Here is an 18,313-nt window from a genome sequence, read left to right on the forward strand (position 1 = left end):
TTATTAGATATTACAAAGCGTTAATTACTTTCCCTTACCAACATGGCGGCTGTTGTTGACCGTCACGCTTTAGAGCGTAACGCGCACGTGATTGGTCAATGTTTTTGTTATTGCCCACACGTGATTGGTCAATGTGTGTTGTTTTTCAGCACGGTCACCGCCCACTGCCGTGAAGGGATGTTTCTAGAAATTTGACCGTGGTCATCTTCTTAGTTTGTCCCAAGTAAGTGGTAAATTATGCCTAAATATTTCGAGGTGGTTACGTGTGTAAAAGTGAATCAATAAATAAAGTAAAAGCCTTTCATGTTTTCGTTTTGAAAGCTCAACTAAGAGTCTGAGAGATATACAGCAGTTTGACGTCACTGGAATATCAGCTGCTTGTGAGCTAGTCAGATAAACTAGCCTAGCATAGCGACTAACGTTTATTTCTGTACGGTAAACTAGCCTAGCATAGCGACTGACGTTTATTTCTGTAAATGTAACAGAGTGTTGTCCACCACAGCGCGTCTTAGTGCTGTGTTGTTACGGCTCTGAGGAAGAAGAGAAGGACAGTCGTGTTAGCTACTGTAGTTAAAAGTCCGGATGAAAACCACTGTTTTGCTAGCGAGTGAGGGGATTAGCTAACTAGACATAAACACCTAGCAAACAGTTCCTGTTTTTTGTCAATATAAAGTTCTAAAATACAAATTTGACTCTTTTTTTAGTCGCACAAAGTCACACAGAGCTAAATAACTAGATAATTACATCATTTGGCCTTTACACTTTCAAAACGACATTATGTAACATGGACACGTGATGCTATGATGTAACATATCGCATTGTCCGTGCGATAGGGCGTTAGTTTTTTCTGTTTCTATAATCACAATGTTTTCAGAATTGATTTGTACATTAGTACATCACTTTTCTGCTGCTATTTACGCAGCATTCAAGATAGATGTTAGCAGTCTGGCTGTTCAAGTTAGTATTTGACTGCTGCTGATAATCTTATCAAGAGAGCATATCGTTTAATAATGAGAATCTTCCTTTGTTTTTGCTGTTGCAGAAGCATTTGGCTGGAAGACTTGGCAGCAGTGAACCATGGCAGCATGCTCTCTGAGGTACTCTCTGTACTGGGAGGAGACTGACTGCTTGAGCTACTATGACATGCTGTCTCTTCATGAAGTCTTTGAAATCGTGGGTTCGCAGCTGACGGAGACTGACGTTGAAGTCCTGTCATTCCTTCTCGACGAAGCCTATCCTGCCAGGCATCCTCTAGATCCAGAAAACTGGACTGAAGAGGTTTCGCCAGACTCTGATTTGCCTGTAAATTCTCCTTGCCCGCGCCTTTTGGAGGCTTGGCGCCGGATATGTCCTAGGGGAGAGCCGGGTCCCTTCGCTGCCCGCTGCACGCCGAAGAGCGGTGTTGCCTTGTTGCTGGAACTGGAGAGACGTGGCGTCTTGAATGAAGCAAATCTGGAACCTCTGTTGCAGCTACTTCGAATTCTTACACGGCACGACCTCTTACCATTTGTCTCCAACAAGAAAAGAAGAACAGGTAAACAATGGAGCAACCGTAAATTTGAAGCAGCTGTGCTTTTAATTAAGCCCACATCCCCCACCCCCCTTGCACATACATACACACACACCCACACCCACACAAAACATGGAAAATTATCAAAGGACAGATAGCTGCAAGCAGCAATTCAGGGGGCCAAGCACGACAGAGGCAAAGTAGAAGCAAGCATCAGAGCATGACCAACAGTTTGGTTTGGTCTATAAACACGAAACTCATGTCAAATTTGGTGAAAATTGGACAAATGGTCAGAAAAGCAAAAATATGTTTGTTTTTTTTTCTTCATATCTCATGAGCACTAGGTGGCGCTGTTCCGAAACGGCAGGTTCCCTGAAGTCATGATAGCTCATGACATATACTGAATTTGGTCTGAATGCGCCAAAGTGATCCGCAGATATAGCCTCATGTCCAATCCGGCGTGCTCATCGGCTAATTCGTTTACGCATTATTCGAGAACGGATTGATTAATCAACTTGAATTTGGGATGGTCTGCAGATTTTTTGTGAAATTTTGTGAAAATTGGAGGCGTTTGGAAAAAGTAGGTTTTTAGAAAATTCAAAAGACCAGAAATATGTTCATGACAGAAAATGCTATTAGACTTGACATGAGCTGAGGAATCCAAGGAAAAAATAATTTTGTTTCAAAGGTTTTTCGCATAAACATGGCGTTAGAGGGTTTGAGATAGCGATTTCAAATTGGCTAGGGTAACATTTCAGACTATGTACAGTTCTATTGGCTGCAATAGACTCGAGCAGAAGAAGAAGAATACTAGCAATTACAAAGGGTGCCTATGCTTCTGCTGTGCTTGGCCCCTAATAATCCAATAAAATTTATTTTATGATTAAATTTTAGGTCAATTTTTTTCAGTTACTTGAGAGCGCTGAAATGTTTTCTCCTATTAAAGACCATTGTAATTGACGAACAGTATCGCCCTGTGACGTCAGCGCAGGACACAACGGCAAGCTAGTCGCGGGAATAATGACAATACTGCACCAACCATTGACAAATATTTCAATATAAACAAATCTTATGTGTTTCAGGGTTGAGTTTTCCTTTAATAGCATTTGTTGTCATTTAAAGCAAAACTCATCCTTACTTTCTTGCATTCTTCCTGTCAGTGTCACCGGAGAGAGAACCTGTAAGCTATGTGGAAAGTAGAGAACATACACACGCAAGTTCACACTCAGACCTGGCAAACACACAAGTGTCTCAGTGGAGGGCAGGTGAGTTGAGATGATATTATACTTTGGTCACAAATTCACGAACCTGCCTCTTCAGGCAGGTGAAATTCTCCAAGGGTCTGCTTGTCCTTGTTGCCTGGGCTTGTGATTTGTCCTCACCTGTGAAGTACATGTGAAACAGTCATGAGATATGTGCGTATCTGGTGATTAGGTGTTGGCTCAGCTGTCACAGCATCTGCACCAGCACGAAGGAGAAGGGGAAGAGGACGAGGCCGGACAAGAAAGGCTAGAGATACGTCAGAAATCCTACCTCAGCCTGTACCTAACAAAGTGACCTGCGGTAAGACCATGTTACCTTTATCTCTCTCATCCTCGCCATCTCTTTCAATTCCATCTTTCTTTTAAACCTTTCTGTTTGTGCCCTTGCTCATCTCTTCGTCATTCTCCACAGTTCGGATTTAATCAGGATTTCATCATGACTTATTTCCTTCCTGTATATGTAAACAAAATTAAACAACGATTACAAATGTCCCTATTCTCCTCTCAGACTTGCTTGTCATCTGCACTCTTCTTAATGTTTGTGCGACCTGTTGTTAGCCCCGATCTCTCAAACAATTAGCAAAATGAAAGTGCTCCATTTATATGGCAAAATTATATATATATATATATATATATATATATATATATATATATATATATATATATATATATATATATATATATATATAATGTAAATTACAGATGACCATTCTCGTAGCAGACCTACCAAATGGCTTCACATTTAAATGTGTTAGTCTGATCAATTATTACTATTTGAATTTCATATTTGTCTAACCTGTTTTCCCCTCCATGGTGTTCTTCTATTCATTCACCACTTTGAACTGCCTGCTGCTCATCTTTACATTTTGCTTTAGATCAAACTGCCTTCACACAATCAGAGAGACTCACTCCTTTACCTACACGTATTAAAGTGATTTAGGTTGTAGATGATCTGCTCTTTTAGGATTTGCGTCCGAGTCTCTACAAAACCCATTCAGCATACTCTGATCATTCTGATCCTTCACCGTATTGGTTTGAATGATTTGCTTGCATTAATTTTTCATCTACTTGCAGTGAAAGTACAGTGTTTTGTCCAAAAATACACTTAGCAAGCAAGCTTCTTTGTCTCCTGACATCCTCCGTCTTTAAGAGGCGCACCAGGCTGTCAGAGATGGGGGGGCGGCCATTTTATGCCTTAACGATGCAGGATGATTCAGTGTTTGAATCAGACACACTGCATTGCTCATTACAGCGAGACCGCTGACTCAGCTAGTGTTCAGATTAGCACATTTAAGTGCCTGTCCATTTGTTAATAACAACCTGCTGTGTAAGTGATGTGTAAATCTTTAACAAACCAAAAAAAAAAAAAAAAAAAAAGTTGGGACACTGTTTATTAAAATGATTAAAACTGAAGAGTCTGGGTGTATATTGTTGCAACAATGTCAAGTGAATGTATATTAGTAAAGGAAAAAAAAAACTAGTGAAACTAGAAGGAATATGGCTAGAGCTACAAATATGCATCATAGCTGCATCTCTTGTTGTAGAAAGAATTTCGCGCTTGACTAAAAACTGTAGTACTTTTCCACTGTACTGTGCGGCCCAGCTTGGCAAATTAACCAGGATCCCGCTTTTTTGTCGTTGTCCGCTGTACTATTTACAAGCAGGAGTTAAGTGCTGAAAATAGTCTAAAACATATGTTGGACAAACAGTCAGAGACATGAATGATTCAGATTCATGTCTCTGACTGGAATCTGGTTGCACAAAAGTCTTCAGTAGTGACTTTCTCTTTTCAAAAGTCCTTCGTCTGGTGGATTTAGTAGGCAACAACGTAGTTTTATACAACAGCATAAATGTTAAGATTAGATTATTTTCTTATTGATATTCACCCATATTTAGCATTTTTTGTACATGAGTCAAGTAAAATCAGCCATTTTAAGTGCCACCCATATTCTAACATCAAATTAGACATGCTTGCTTTCATTTCAGTCATTTCATTAAAAAAAAAAAAAAGTAGTCTCAGTAGTCATCACCTGAAAACCTCTAGAAAAACTCCTCCTACTGTCATGGCTAGCTGTATATGGTGGGAAATGGACACCTGCATTCTGTCAGGTTACTGCCCTAGGTTCAACTTTGATACCAAGCCGTGCCGGGCTGTTAGTGGAAAATGCTTTAGTCACGGTTTAATGGCTTGTGAAATGAAAACACATATGCATAACGTTAAAAAGACTTGAAATGAAATGGGTCATTACGTTACTTTAATTTATGTCTCTTTTTAAAAGAATGTTGTATTGGACAGCTCTTTCAACTCTTTAGGAAAGGATTTATAAAAACTTGCATAAAGACTGCTGACCTGTGTACTTCTTCAAGGAAAACTCAAGAGCACAGAAGCTTCACTCACTGGTTTATCTAAAACAGAGGTGTCGAACATATGGGATAAAGATTTTAAACCAACCAGCCAGCTAAATGAATTTACAATCTGTGTTCTAAATTAAAATGTGTCTTGAGGACCGTAATTGAATTGAAAGATGGGGGGGAGCTAGTCTCTATTATTCTACTAGGCGGCAAAAAAGAGCAATAAACTCAACTGCTGTCATAATGTGCTAATGAAATGTAATGCTTCATTATCACGCTAGACATTTTTGCATAAAATCTCATTTAAGGCCATTTTAGTTCCGGGGTTTAACACTACAAAATGATAAAGTTCTATTAATCTGTGTTGCAGTCTGTTCATCTGTTTTCTAGGACACGCACAGTGAGGTCCAAAAGTCAGAGACCACATTTAAAGTCTGGGATTTTTCCTTTTCTTTTCTCTCCATTTAAAATTGGAAATACACAGAAGGTTTAAGAATTTTGAAAGCATATTAGTAATAAAGATCATGTTAACTGCTTTGTACAAGGTCAGATTTTCCTCATGTCTAGTCTCTTTTTTTGAAGCACGTGTTCAGACGACACTCCGATGGATTTGATCTCAAATGGATCATAGGATCGGATTGGTTTTGCACAAACTTGTAGAGTCCGTACCGGCTCGAGTGCAAAACGGGACGTACCAAATGCTAAGAAACTTTGAAATGCATGTAAATATTTCAAAGATTCAACTTTTCACTCAAGTTGTTGTCAGTAATATAATTTGTAATGAAAATTGTTCAATTAAGTTAGAAAATAATGCCAAACAGAAGCGTTTTCATGAGTGCTCTCCGACTTTTGGACCCCACCGTGTGTTCAATCTATTTGTGCATTCAGAATGTATATTTTTTTTTTATAAACTGCTGATAAATGACTAAACATTTCATTGGCCTGGCTCACTTGACACTGGACTAAATATAATGTGGCCCACTGCCTTAAATGAGTTTGACACCCCTGCTCTAAAGCCTTTAGATACATCACATCAAAAACACACCACATCCCCCTAAAGGCACCTTACCAAGTAATCAGTTTTGTTTGCGCAAATGAACATGAACGTGTCAGAATGGTTGGTGAATCGTATTTTCTGTTCAAACAGCCTGAAAGGGTGATAAATGGGTAAAGGAGTGGGCAAGAAAGAGTGCCTCAACATAATTACAAATTGCTGCTATGTTTTAATGCCGCTCCGCCATACCAGGTAAACAAACTACTGCATTAGACACTGGGAAATAAAAAGAAGTATGGGCTGTGTGGTGATAAAGGTCCACTAAGTTTAAAAAACAAAATCAATATTTCTAATATTAGCATTGTAATAAAAAGTGAGGGGCATAGGGAACCTCAAATTTTGCAACATTTAGGGCAGCTACTGTCTGAAAAGGTTTGGTGATTGGTTATGCAGTCAACATTATGGCTGTAACAATGTGCAACTGGTGCATTCCCCCAAGTTGAACAGGCTAAAACACAGGTGAAACAAACCAGAAATAATTACTGACGTAACCTACCGAAATGGTAAAAGATTTATAAAATTGTAAATCTGAAATGAAAATACGTAAAAAGAAAATGAATTATAATTGTGAAAGTCTTTTTTAAAAGTCATTTCAGCTGGAGAGCTTTAATCTACTGATTCTAAAATTAGTTATAAAAAATATTTCTTGTTTTTATGTTTCGGCGTACTCGCATCATCAAAGTATCACTCAGTACTCTAAAATAGACCATTTCTGGAGACTACAAATGCCCATAAACAGACCAGTTGTATTTAATCTTCTCATTAACTTCATAATTTTATTGAGAGTTAATATGTCCAGAAAGGTTCTGGGCTGAACCGTGTGTGTTTTGCATTGTAGTCCTTGAAAGTTATTTAAGAGAAACCTATGAACCAGAAGAATTGTAATCTGTACCAACCACAACTACATGGTGCTTAGAAAAGTATTATACTTGTTTATTATATACTGTATGATAAAAATTAAGTGGTTTATGAACTCAACAACACTACAGGCTGTCAAGAATCGAGGAGTCAAGGATCAGATGAACCATTAGACACTTTTGTGCTCTCAGGAAACGAATTAAATGCTTGATTTTTACACACACAGCGTATGTGACGCATATACGGTGTTTACAGAATAAAGCTGTAGGGTGACTTCATTTCAGCTGCCAATATATACTTAAGGAAAAATCCATATTCAGAGTCACGCTACACAGGTGCACTGGGTGGCTGATTCAGATTATCCTAATTACCAACATATAGTTCATGTGTTTGAGTTTCCAGGCTTTGTCCTTTTCAGGAGGTTTTCAGTTGTGTCTAGATGTAAACAGAGCACTTGTCTTAAAACCCCCAAATATCAGGTGGTTAAAATATTTATTAATTCGTTCATTCATCCGTCTTCAGCAGCTGCAATACGAGGCCTAATACAATGATGAACAAATCAGATTCATTTGCAGTTAGAAGAATTCATATAAACTTCTAATACTAGCCAAATATAATGTAACGCTGATGAATATTCCAAGGAATAGATATCACATTTATTTGCAATCACCGAACATTTGTCTTAATTTAACAATTTGGATCTTACCCACGTTAATTAGTTAGAAGGCAATTATTTTTGTTTAAAAAAAATGTCTGCCAACATAGTAAATTCTGTCCAAAAAAAAGGCACATTGTCTTTGATGCCATCTCCTTCAACTTCCTGTATATGCAAGAAACAAAAAAGCTGTCTGTTGCCTTTCCAAGGCTTGGCAGATGAATTCTTTCATAAAGTCGTATTTATGTATTTAATATTGCCCTCAAATGTTTTGTTTTGTTTCAATCTGAAATACAGCTCGTCCCAAAAGCCTCCATACACAGGGGGCTATGTTGGCCAGCACCACGTCGGTTGTGCCTTCGTCAGTGGATGTTCGTGGACGTCCACAACACTTCCAGTCTTTTTGAATTTGTTAATAAGTTTGGTGACAGTGTCGTGTGTGTGATGTGCTTGCCGCGTTTCCTGTTAAAGTCCATCGCAACCTTGAGACAGCTTCCTGATGCACCATGAGAATGATTTCAATACATTCTTCTTTTGTCAAAGGCATTCATAAAGGCTATATTAAGGGGGAAATAAACAAAGTTTGGAAGACATTTTGATAAAAAGTTTTAATTTCCCCTTTGTTTGGAGACTTTTGGGACACCCTGTATTGTGGTTATAATAAATTGTCACCCAGCAGTGCTGGACTTAATACTGGTCAGTATGCAAAAAATAAATAAATGACAATCATAAGTTTTGGGATAAAATTGTTCATATCTGAGACATGCCTCTGTTTTGGCCAAACCTTGCCCCGTAAAAGAGCTGTAAGAGGTAGTTTGTTGTTGGTGAGGCAGGAACCGATGGTCTCATCATTGAAGTGTGACTATATTACTTAGTGGACCTTTAACTTGTTTTTGCATTCTACTCCATTTATATCTAAATGATTGCTTTCTTTCCCATGTGAGATATTTACATGAAGTAGACGTCATTCCCAGTGTTTTTTAGTCTCGCTTCAGTTTCCCAGACATCTTCATTCTGCATGATCACATTAACTCTTCTCGTTATTCATTCTCTCTCTCACACTCTTTCAACATAACATAATGCTGGGACAGTAAATGAAATGCACTTGCTCTGAATGAAAGCAAACGCTTTAAGGCTCTCTAGAGTATAACTCTCTACTCTATATCTGAACTTGGCGAATCTCGCTGATGCGCTGTCAGTACTTGTGCAGCCGGATATTGCCCTCATTCACTTTCCCTCATTACTGCTCAAGCTTCTAAATATCGGGAACCCAAAAGAGCATGCGTAGTATTTCAGCTCATTGTAAATGATGGAAATGCACTGCAGTCAATGTGTTGGGAGCATTAACCCAGTGTTGTCTGCCACAAGCTCTTTTTTAACCCGCTTTTTCAGTGTACATGAGGCTTTTTTTTTTTTTTTTTTTTTAAATGATAACCCATTTTCTTTATTCTTAGTTTTATGGAATGACGTTTTCAGTTCATGAATTGTTTTTATTTAATTGGTTTGTTCTCACTAAAACATTCGCCAAAGCACAGTGCTGTGAAAAAGTATTTGCCCCATCCTGATTTCTTCTGTTTTTGTGTATATGTCATACTAAATAGACCTTCCAACGAAATACAACATAAAACAAAGGCAACCTGAGTAAACACACAATCCAGTCTTTATTTTTTATTGAAGCAAAAAAAGTTATCCAACACCTATCACCAATGTGAAAAACTAATTGCCCCCTCAAACTTAAAATCTGGTTGCGCCACCTTTAGCAGCAATAACTGCAACCAAACGCTTCCGATAACTGGAGATCAGTCTTTCACAGCACTGTGGTGGAATTTCTTTGCAGAACTGCTTTAGTTCAGCCATATTGGAGGGTTTTCAAGCATGAACTGCCCACAGCATCTCAACTGGTTAAAGTCAGGACTTTGACTAGGTCACTCCAAAACTTAATTTTTTTTTGAGCCATTCAGAGGTGGACTTGCTCCTAATCTTTGGATCATTGTCTTGCTGCATAGTCCAGTTGTGCTTCAGTTTCAACTTGCGGACTGAAGACCGGACATTCTCCTTTAGGATTTTCTGGTAGAGTAGAATTCATGTTTCCCTCAATTATTGCAAGTTGCCCAGGCCCGGGAGCAGCAAAGCATCCCCACACCATCACACTTCCACCACCATGCTTGTTTGTAGGTATGATGTTCTTTTTGTGGAATTCTGTGTTTGGTTTATGCCAGATGTAACAGGACCCCTGTCTACCAAACAGTTCCACTTTCGACTCATCAATCCACAGAAAATTCTCCCAAAAGGTTTCAGGAACATCAAGATGTGTTTTGGCAAAATTCAGATGAACCTTAATGTTCTTCTGGGTTAGCAGTTGTTTTCACCTCGCCGCTCTTCCTTGGATGCCATTTTTGCCCAGTGTCTTTCTGATAATGGAGTCATGAACAGTGACCTTTATTGATGCAAGAGAGGCCTGTAGTTCTTGGCTCTTTTGTGACTTCCTGGATGAGTCATTGCTGTGCTCTTGGAGGAATTTTGGAAGGTCAGCCACTTCTGGGAAGGTTCGCTACTGTGCCGAGTTTTTCCATTTGTAGATAATGGCTCTCACTCTGGTTCTTTGGAGTCGCAGAGCCTTTGAAATAGCTTTGTAACCCTTCCCAGACTGATGTATTTCAATCACCTTCTTTTTCATAATTTCTGGAATTCTTTCAATTTCAGCATAGTGTGTTACTGGTTAAGACCTTTTAACCAACTTCATGTTGATGAAAAAGTTCTATTTAAGTGTAGATTTGATTGAACAGGGTTTGCAGTAATCAGGCCTGGTTGTGTCTGGTCCAGCTGAACCCCATTATGAATGCAGTTTCATAGATCTGGGGAATTAGTAACTATGGGGGCAAATACATTTTCACACAGGCCCAGTTAGTATTTGATAACTTTCTTGCTTCAATAAATAACATTATCATTTAAAATCTGTATTTTGTCTTTACTCAGGTTGCCTTTGTTTTATCTTAGATTTTATTTTCATTTCTGAAACAATTTAGTATGAGATGTACCTGTACCTGGAGATGAAACAAAAAGTTTATTATTTTCTATGTAACACAGTCCTTTTGTCTTATCACGTAAAAAAAAAAAAAAGACCTTATTTTGGAACGGAAGATATTTCTCTTCCATTATTTCAACATGTTGGTTATACTCTTAAAAGAATCTTGCCATTTAAGATACAGTCCTGCTTTACCATGAATGACCTTTGACCTTTTGCTCCTGAACGTGCTGAAAGTGCTCTTTGCTCTATTGACCCCACATTTGATTCCAGCAGGTTGACTCAGGAATGGGTAGGAAAAGCAGGAGAATGGATAGAGAAAGAGAGAGTGCACGCCACACTAAAGGGTGTGCGCTGTCCTCTCTGTGCGATCATACTCAAGCCAAGTGCATTCTCACTCGTGCTCTCCTTCATGAGGCCTGGTCCATGTCTAAGGTAAAAACTTTACCTTCCTCACTCGGTTAAGAGGAGGGGTGAAAGTGCTGAATGTTACCATTATAGTCCACTTCCTCAAACCATGATTCCCCAAAAGACCTGTTTTTATTTGTGTACTATTAGTAGACTTTAGGGGAAAGAACTTGTACAGAATTCTGGAGAAAGTTGTTGGCCACAGAACTGACTCAAGAAAGGCAGAACATTTCTTAACATGATCTCTACCTTGTGTTTTCATCGCTGCTAAGTGGGAAAGTAACCTTCATATAATGGGAAAATTGTTCTAAAACAATATAATTTTCTTTCACAGCTATCAGGGTTCTCCTGAATGCGTGTCATTCGAACTGATCAAAACTGAGGAAGTCAATAACAATAACAAACCTGAATCTGCCTTGAGTAGTAGCTCAACCTTGAGAAATGTCCAATTTTTCATTTTGTGAGCAGTTCTGAGGAAAATGACCAAACAGAGCTCTTGCTGAAAATCAAATTAATTAAAAAAATGTAGACGTAAATATCATTGGAAGGGGGACTGCAAATTCAATTTATTTCTACCCATATAAAATTGAAGCTTATGAAATTGCCTGATTTGACCGCAACAGAGGAACAGCCTTTGGAAAACGTTCATCCCAAACTCTGCTTGTCTCTTTCTCTCTCCTTTGTGTCCACAGTTGAAAAACAGACTGACTCAAGTGTCAGGGACAAAACAAGTTGGCCATCCTCACATACTTTGAGAGGGAGAGAGCGAACATAAAGAACGAGATAAAATAGCGAGTGGTTGGTCAGCAGCCTCCTGCTCTTGTTCTCTCTCCCTCCGTCTTGGTTTGTTGTTCATCACAAAAGAGGGATGGAAATAGTCTGGAAGCTCTTCACATGGAGCAGCTCCTCGTAAAATTGTGCCTAAAGGTTGTGTTTTGCTGGAAAAATGAAATGACCTGTTTTTTTATTTAGAAATTAGAAAACCTTACTTTACCATCATGGATTAATGTAATTTTGCTCAAATGACCTCCTGTCTGATTCTCTGTAAACAGTAAACACATAATCCATCATTAGACAAAAACTGTTGGTTCATGTATTTTGTACTGAGTCTTCTGCCTAAACAAAGTGGCGGAAGTGAAGGTGGAAGCTTGATGGAGATGTTGTTCTTTTCATTTTTTACTTTTTTTTTTTTACTTTATTCTTTTTTAAATAATGCAAAAAAGCATAATGTCCTCGCTGCATGACAGCATTCGGGGTGCTTTAGAATGGAACAAAATGGAAAGTGCACTGAATGTACACTGTCATTGGACCTTTTCTGGAGAATCCCCCCCCCCCCCCCAAAAAAAAAGAGAAAAAAGAAAAAGAAGCTTTTAACCAATATATGCTTCCAGTTTGTTGTGTGCAAACCAACTTTGAATTTATTATTTGTGGGGAATATTTTGAACGAGATAGATCCAGGGGGTAAAAAATCTCATTTATATTGATGTTTTACTAGTTACCTGTTTTTACACTCAATTCTAAAAGCCTACAGTGATGTGTATGCTTTCATTATTCTCTTGGAGTTATATAAATTAAGAACTAAGAAATTGCCTTTCCTTGTGCTCTTATCTTAGTCAGAATTCTCACTGGTAAATTTCCATTGTAGTATTTTCTAATGTGTTATTTGATGTCTATGAGAAGTGCTTGTTGCAGACAGTAGTTACAAATGAACAGTGATGTGCAGGGAGGTTTAATATGCTAATGTTTACAAATCACATTCAGCCTTCCTGTAGTGATGGATTTTTATCTCAAATCCTATTATTATTCCTTCATACATAATAAACTAGCTGTATTAGAATCATATTGAAGCAGATGCTGTTGGACAAGTATCACAATCTCTAATATTTACAATAACTATGAATTGCTCAGTTAATTATGTATTTTCTTGGGATTTCTCATAACAGCCTCCTGAATTTGTTTAAAAAAAAAAAACAACAAAACTTTGAGTCTCATGATTGCACTCCATGTATCCATTGAGTTCCTAAGATACTCTTTCGCTTTTAAGTCACCAAACATAAAAAGCGAGTACAGTTGGTTGAGGGTGGGAAGGTTGGATTTGTGTTGCAGCAGTGTTCTGAAGATCGATGGGCCCACTCCTCTTCTGACATGAAATGACATGAAAGGAAATGACATCACAACGAAGCGCTGGTTCAGTATGTATCTTTCAATCGTATCTTGCCATCTCTGTGCCCTGTGCTGTTGCATGACATCAGTTCCTCCTCCTGTTCTCAAAATGACCACAAGGTAGCGCCATGCTTTACTAGTCTGTGTTACTTCTGACTGCTTGGCCTCTGAAACATTTTAGTTCCAATCAAAAGACCAGTTCTGCTCAATGACGGTCCACCTTGAAATAAGTGAATTTTTTTAGTATTGGGGAGCTGCGTTTTAGTTTATTGATTACACTGAATTAACTGAAACTTAGCCCCTCTGTTGGTGGACTTGTTAATGCTGAAGCTCCCAAAATGAATTGTGAGTCCAAAATGGGTGCGAGGTTAAAACGGGACAGTCGAAAATTCAACACAATGCAGAGGACCAGTACCAAACAATGCTGTATCCCCCAAAGTGCTGGAAATCATTTGGCATTGTGTGCCATCAGTGAAAGTTACCTGAAACCCACCTTTTTGAGTTCTGCTTGCTCAATTAAAATATTCCTGTCCATCTCTAAAGTGTAACAACAGCCAATGGTCTTCTGCGAGATCCGTTGTTCACTCAGAATTTGCTCAGCTGAAGAGTGTTAACCCTTTCTTGACTGTCTACTCCTAGAACTGAAATCATTACTCTCCTTTTGTTTTGGTTTTTTCGGTTTTGTTTTGGTTTTCTTGACGTAATCTCTGAATGTATTTCTAAACATTCAGCTGTATCCTCATCTGGACCAGATGAATGTTTTAATCATTTCAGTTCAGGTTTCAGTCACCACTGTTGAGTTCAGAAGCAGCTCCACGCTGCTTGCAGCCACAATGCTCCTGAGCAGAATAGTTTCACTTTAAGGCCATTAAGTACTCAGTCAAGAAATCCTATCCTCTTGCATTCTGTAAAACTTATTGTGAAAGAACAAAGACCTCTCAAGAGCCAAGTTATTGTTTGTTGATATGTTTGTTGAGTCTGTTTGATAATTGACTAAATTTTCTTACTTATTTCTCAACCTTTTTATCCCTCTCTTCTCTTGCCTATCCATCTACTCCTGTTTTTACTGCAACCTTTCCTTTTTTTCTACTCATTCGTTAATACCCTCGGCTCATCCTGCTTGCCTGGCCTCTCTGATTTTTTTTTATTTATTTATTTTTAAATACTATCCTCTTACTGTGTCCCCCACTTATCCCATTCCCTCCCATCTCTATTCACCATCCCTTCCTTCCTCTTTTCTTTTCCTCCATTCTCCTCCTTTTCTTCTTTCCTCATGGCAGACATCCGGCTGCGTGTTCGGGCCGAGTACTCCGAGCACGAGTCAGCCCTGCGCGCCAGGGTCTCCTCAGATAAGCAACAGCCTCTGGAGCGCCAGTTTGAACTGTTCAGCCGGGCCAGCCTTCTGCTGCGCGCTCGTGACCTCGGCTCCATTGTCTGCGACATCAAATTTTCTGAGCTGCAGAACCTGGACGCGTTCTGGGCGGACTACCTGAGCGGCGCGCTGCTGGAGGCACTCAAGGGCGTGTTCATCACAGACTCCCTGAAGAGAGCGGCTGGCCAAGAGGGCGTGCGGCTGTTAGTCAGCGTCGACCAGGACGACTATGAAGACGGCAGGAAGCTTCTGCTCAGCAACCAGACTCACAGCACAGCAAGTGGCCCAATGTACAGGTAAGAAAGTGTCCTCGCCGTCAGACAGTGGTCAAGGGCTGATTAGTGAGAAGGACACTGGTTCCCATTGTTTGAGTTCTTTTTCCAGGTGCTTTACTGAAACAGCCTTTAACTCTTAACTTAAGAGTCAGTCATTGTGTGGTTATTTTAAGTAATTTTAAAAAGGCAGCTCCTGCCCTTAAATTAGGATTTAGTGCAGGAAACTTGCTATCAAGAGTGATTTCTGTGTGTTTTCTTTTTTTAATGTAAAAACCTGTTCAGGATAACTGACCCATTTTTAAAGCATCGTAAAGATAATTTGTGCCACTAGGGGGCAGTAGATGACATCAGCTTTTCTCATTTGAGACCATTTTGGCCAGCTAACACTAATTTTATGCAGAAAGTTGTTTTTTTAACCAATGATTTATCATTAATAGTGTGATCACTGTATGTAATGCTGATGATGTACATTTTCATTGTAAATAAAGTGCCATGTTTGTCAGGCTTCCCTAAAGTGCACTAATTTTGTTCCTTTTAATTATGTGCACTAATTTTTGTTCCTTTGTTCCCAGGCCCTGAGAAATATAACAGCTGCCAAAAAGAAGAGAGACGAAAGAAAAAAAAACAAAGGTGTTCTTGAGTTAATTTAATCAAGACCGTTCAGGATGGGCTGTCTACGGATTGAGAGTATATAAAGAGAGATTTGAATTCGAGTATGGCTGAAAGAAACACAAACACTTTACCAAACAGGTACAATGTTTCCTGTAGATGCGTTTTTTTAATGCTAATCGATGGTGCACACGTTCAGACCACACATAAGTTGTGGGCAGCTTCCTGTGCTGCTGGTAATCTGTGCATTACAATGTCTTTTTTGTTACGCCACACATTGAAACAAGGGAGACCCAACTAAAACGGGTTCTGTATTTTATGTTAAGGGTAGCTGGGTAACAAGAATTTTCCATGATTTTGCTCTAATTGTGTTGATTAGGCATCTACATTGAAGAAGAGGAAACTGAGCTTAATTAAATACTTTGTAACCAACGGTATTGTTCTGAAAGTACCAAGATTGGTCTCCAAAAATGGTCATTATTTGTCAACTTAATCATAAAAAATATCCCTATACTGGTAAGGTGTCTGTTTTCTACAAGTTGATTTATGTTGTGTGTGTGTGTGTGTGTGTGCTCACTATAGCAGGACACTGAAGAAACATAACAGTGGTATTAGTTTACCTGGTAATTATGGGTATTTATGGACCAGATGTAACCGAACATCTGTGCAGTAAACACCAGCATTCCAAGATCCAGGTCCAAAAATGTGTCAGAGATGCTTGGAGACAAGTAACGAGTCATTTCTAGTGAAAGGGCTTCTTATATGAACACTTTCACTCGAACAGATGATTCAGACAAGCTGCAGTCTTCTTGACCTTAAGTCACAACCACACTGAGCCTTTATAGGATTTTTTATTATTAGTATTATTAAGAATATATAGGTTAATACATATGTTATCTTTGTATCGTTTAAAGACAATGTAAACAAAAAGAAACAGTCATAGGTAACGATTCGTCTATACTCTTGTGTGTCTGGTCAATATGTTTGTTTTTTTTGTGTGCTACTTTTTCCTTCTGTTTTTGTTGAACATTTTAATTTAATGAACCCAGGTATAGACGTTTATATTTAAATTCGAATTTAATTCTGAATAAAATACTATCACAAGCGCTTTTTTCCATTGTACTATTTTTTTGGTCAGATTTTATCAATAGGTGCTCCGCACTTTGTCGTCTCAGAAAACCTTAACAAAAATTAAGTTCATTAATTAATAAATAACATTAATGAAATCTGGTCGGACAAGAGCAAAGTGTCTCAGTGGAGTTTTGTGAGGTCCAGGACCAGCCACAAGCAGTTGCCCTCAGTGTTCCTGTGGATCGGGTTTTTATAGCCTGCTGCTGTTCTCAGTTTTCTTACAGGTGTAGAATTAAAACCTGATCCGGTGCCAATCACGTTTCCGTGCACTTTCTTTATTTCCGTGCACTCGCTTATTGAACCAGAGTGTCCCACTGTTATAGCCATTCATGTACTGGAGTCCCACTGCATGTATTGCTGCACAAAAATATCTTTCAATCCAAGGAGTCTTTGCCTAGTAAATTAAAAAAAAAAAAAAAAAAAGTCCTGTGACCCATGCTACATGACTTGTTTAGCTCAGTGTAGTATTGCTACCATTCAGAGTCAGTTCTCTGGAGCACTCTTCTCAGTGTAATCATCATATACTAACACCGTAACAAGGTATTTTAGTCAACGACATTTAAGATCTCATCATAAACTTTATTTATATTTATACTAAATAAAGTATTAGTATAGTGTTCCTTCCTAATATAGTGCTCAGTAAGTGTATACGGATATTTACTGAGATGGGTTCACCATTTAAGGAATGATATACTGAAATCATATGTAGTTTGCATTGCAAAATATATATATATATATATATATATATATATATATATATATATATATATATATATATAAATGGTGTTGAGGAACTATAATAAAGGTAGGAAAAGAAACCTTTCAGTCGATCTTTCTTATCAGGGTACACTACGGGTCACTTTGTATGTACACAATTACTGACTGAATCCCATGTGTTGCTCTGTGCAATTTGTCAGCTCCTCTCCACTCTGTCCATCAATGCCAAGGGACCACCACACCACAAGACCACTGCTGAGTAGCTATTATTTGGGTGGTGGGTAATTCTCAGCACAGAAGTGACACTAACAGGGTGTTCTTACACGCACTTAGCTTGTTCCACCTGGTAGCTGTACAGTTAGTGTGTTTATCCTAACATTTCCCCTGCTAAATGTATGTTGTCCTTCATCAACGTTTGGTTTCTGACCACAGGACTGCATGTGACTGAACTGTTCTGAAACCAGCCATGATATCGATATTTAAAATTCTCACAATACATTTATACCACGCCCCAAACCTAGACAGTTGTGTTACTATGGAAATCCCTGCTAATTGGGTGTGAAACATAGATGGGTTAGTCGTATACATACAAAGTAACCTATGAGGTAGGTGTAGCTGATAAAATGGCCTGTGTTTAAATTAAAGGCTTACCTTTAATTAAAAAAGAAAAAAGAGTTGACTGAGTGCACGCTGAGATAAAACACTGGGTTATTTTTACACGTCAGTTGCTGGGTTTTGCTTGTTGGGTCAACATGACTCAAACCGGGTCGATAATGGGCACGCTGATTGGGAACAAGCACATTGCGTTGAGATTCATTTTCTGGAATTGTCACTGCGTCTGTTAGAACAGAAAAGGTTAAGGAAATCAGCTGGAGCTGTAAGAAATGGCAATTTTTGTTTATATTTAATCTAATTTAGTTGA

General features: G+C 38.6%; 1 protein-coding gene across 1 annotated transcript; it reads left to right on the top strand.

Annotated features, from left to right (window-relative positions):
• Positions 1–118: 118 nt before the first annotated feature.
• dedd1 (death effector domain-containing 1) lies at positions 119–16,649 on the top strand. The gene is made up of 6 exons (XM_053624883.1): positions 119–223; positions 1,043–1,534; positions 2,671–2,775; positions 2,945–3,073; positions 14,568–14,955; positions 15,507–16,649. Exons 2-6 carry the CDS (start codon positions 1,078–1,080, stop codon positions 15,511–15,513), a joined length of 1,086 nt encoding a protein of 361 aa, XP_053480858.1. The 5' UTR covers positions 119–223; positions 1,043–1,077; the 3' UTR covers positions 15,514–16,649.
• Positions 16,650–18,313: the final 1,664 nt, after the last annotated feature.

The sequence above is a fragment of the Ictalurus furcatus genome, chromosome 1, assembly GCF_023375685.1.
Source record: "Ictalurus furcatus strain D&B chromosome 1, Billie_1.0, whole genome shotgun sequence".
NCBI lineage: Eukaryota > Metazoa > Chordata > Actinopteri > Siluriformes > Ictaluridae > Ictalurus > Ictalurus furcatus.

Coding starts and splice junctions, on each gene's coding strand:
- dedd1 (XM_053624883.1), top strand. CDS start 1,078: ATGGCAGCATGCTCTCTGAGGTACTCTCTGTACTGGGAGGAGACTGAC. Junction 1,535..2,670: donor CAACAAGAAAAGAAGAACAG/GTAAACAATGGA, acceptor TCTTCCTGTCAG/TGTCACCGGAGAGAGAACCT. Junction 2,776..2,944: donor AGTGTCTCAGTGGAGGGCAG/GTGAGTTGAGAT, acceptor TCTGGTGATTAG/GTGTTGGCTCAGCTGTCACA.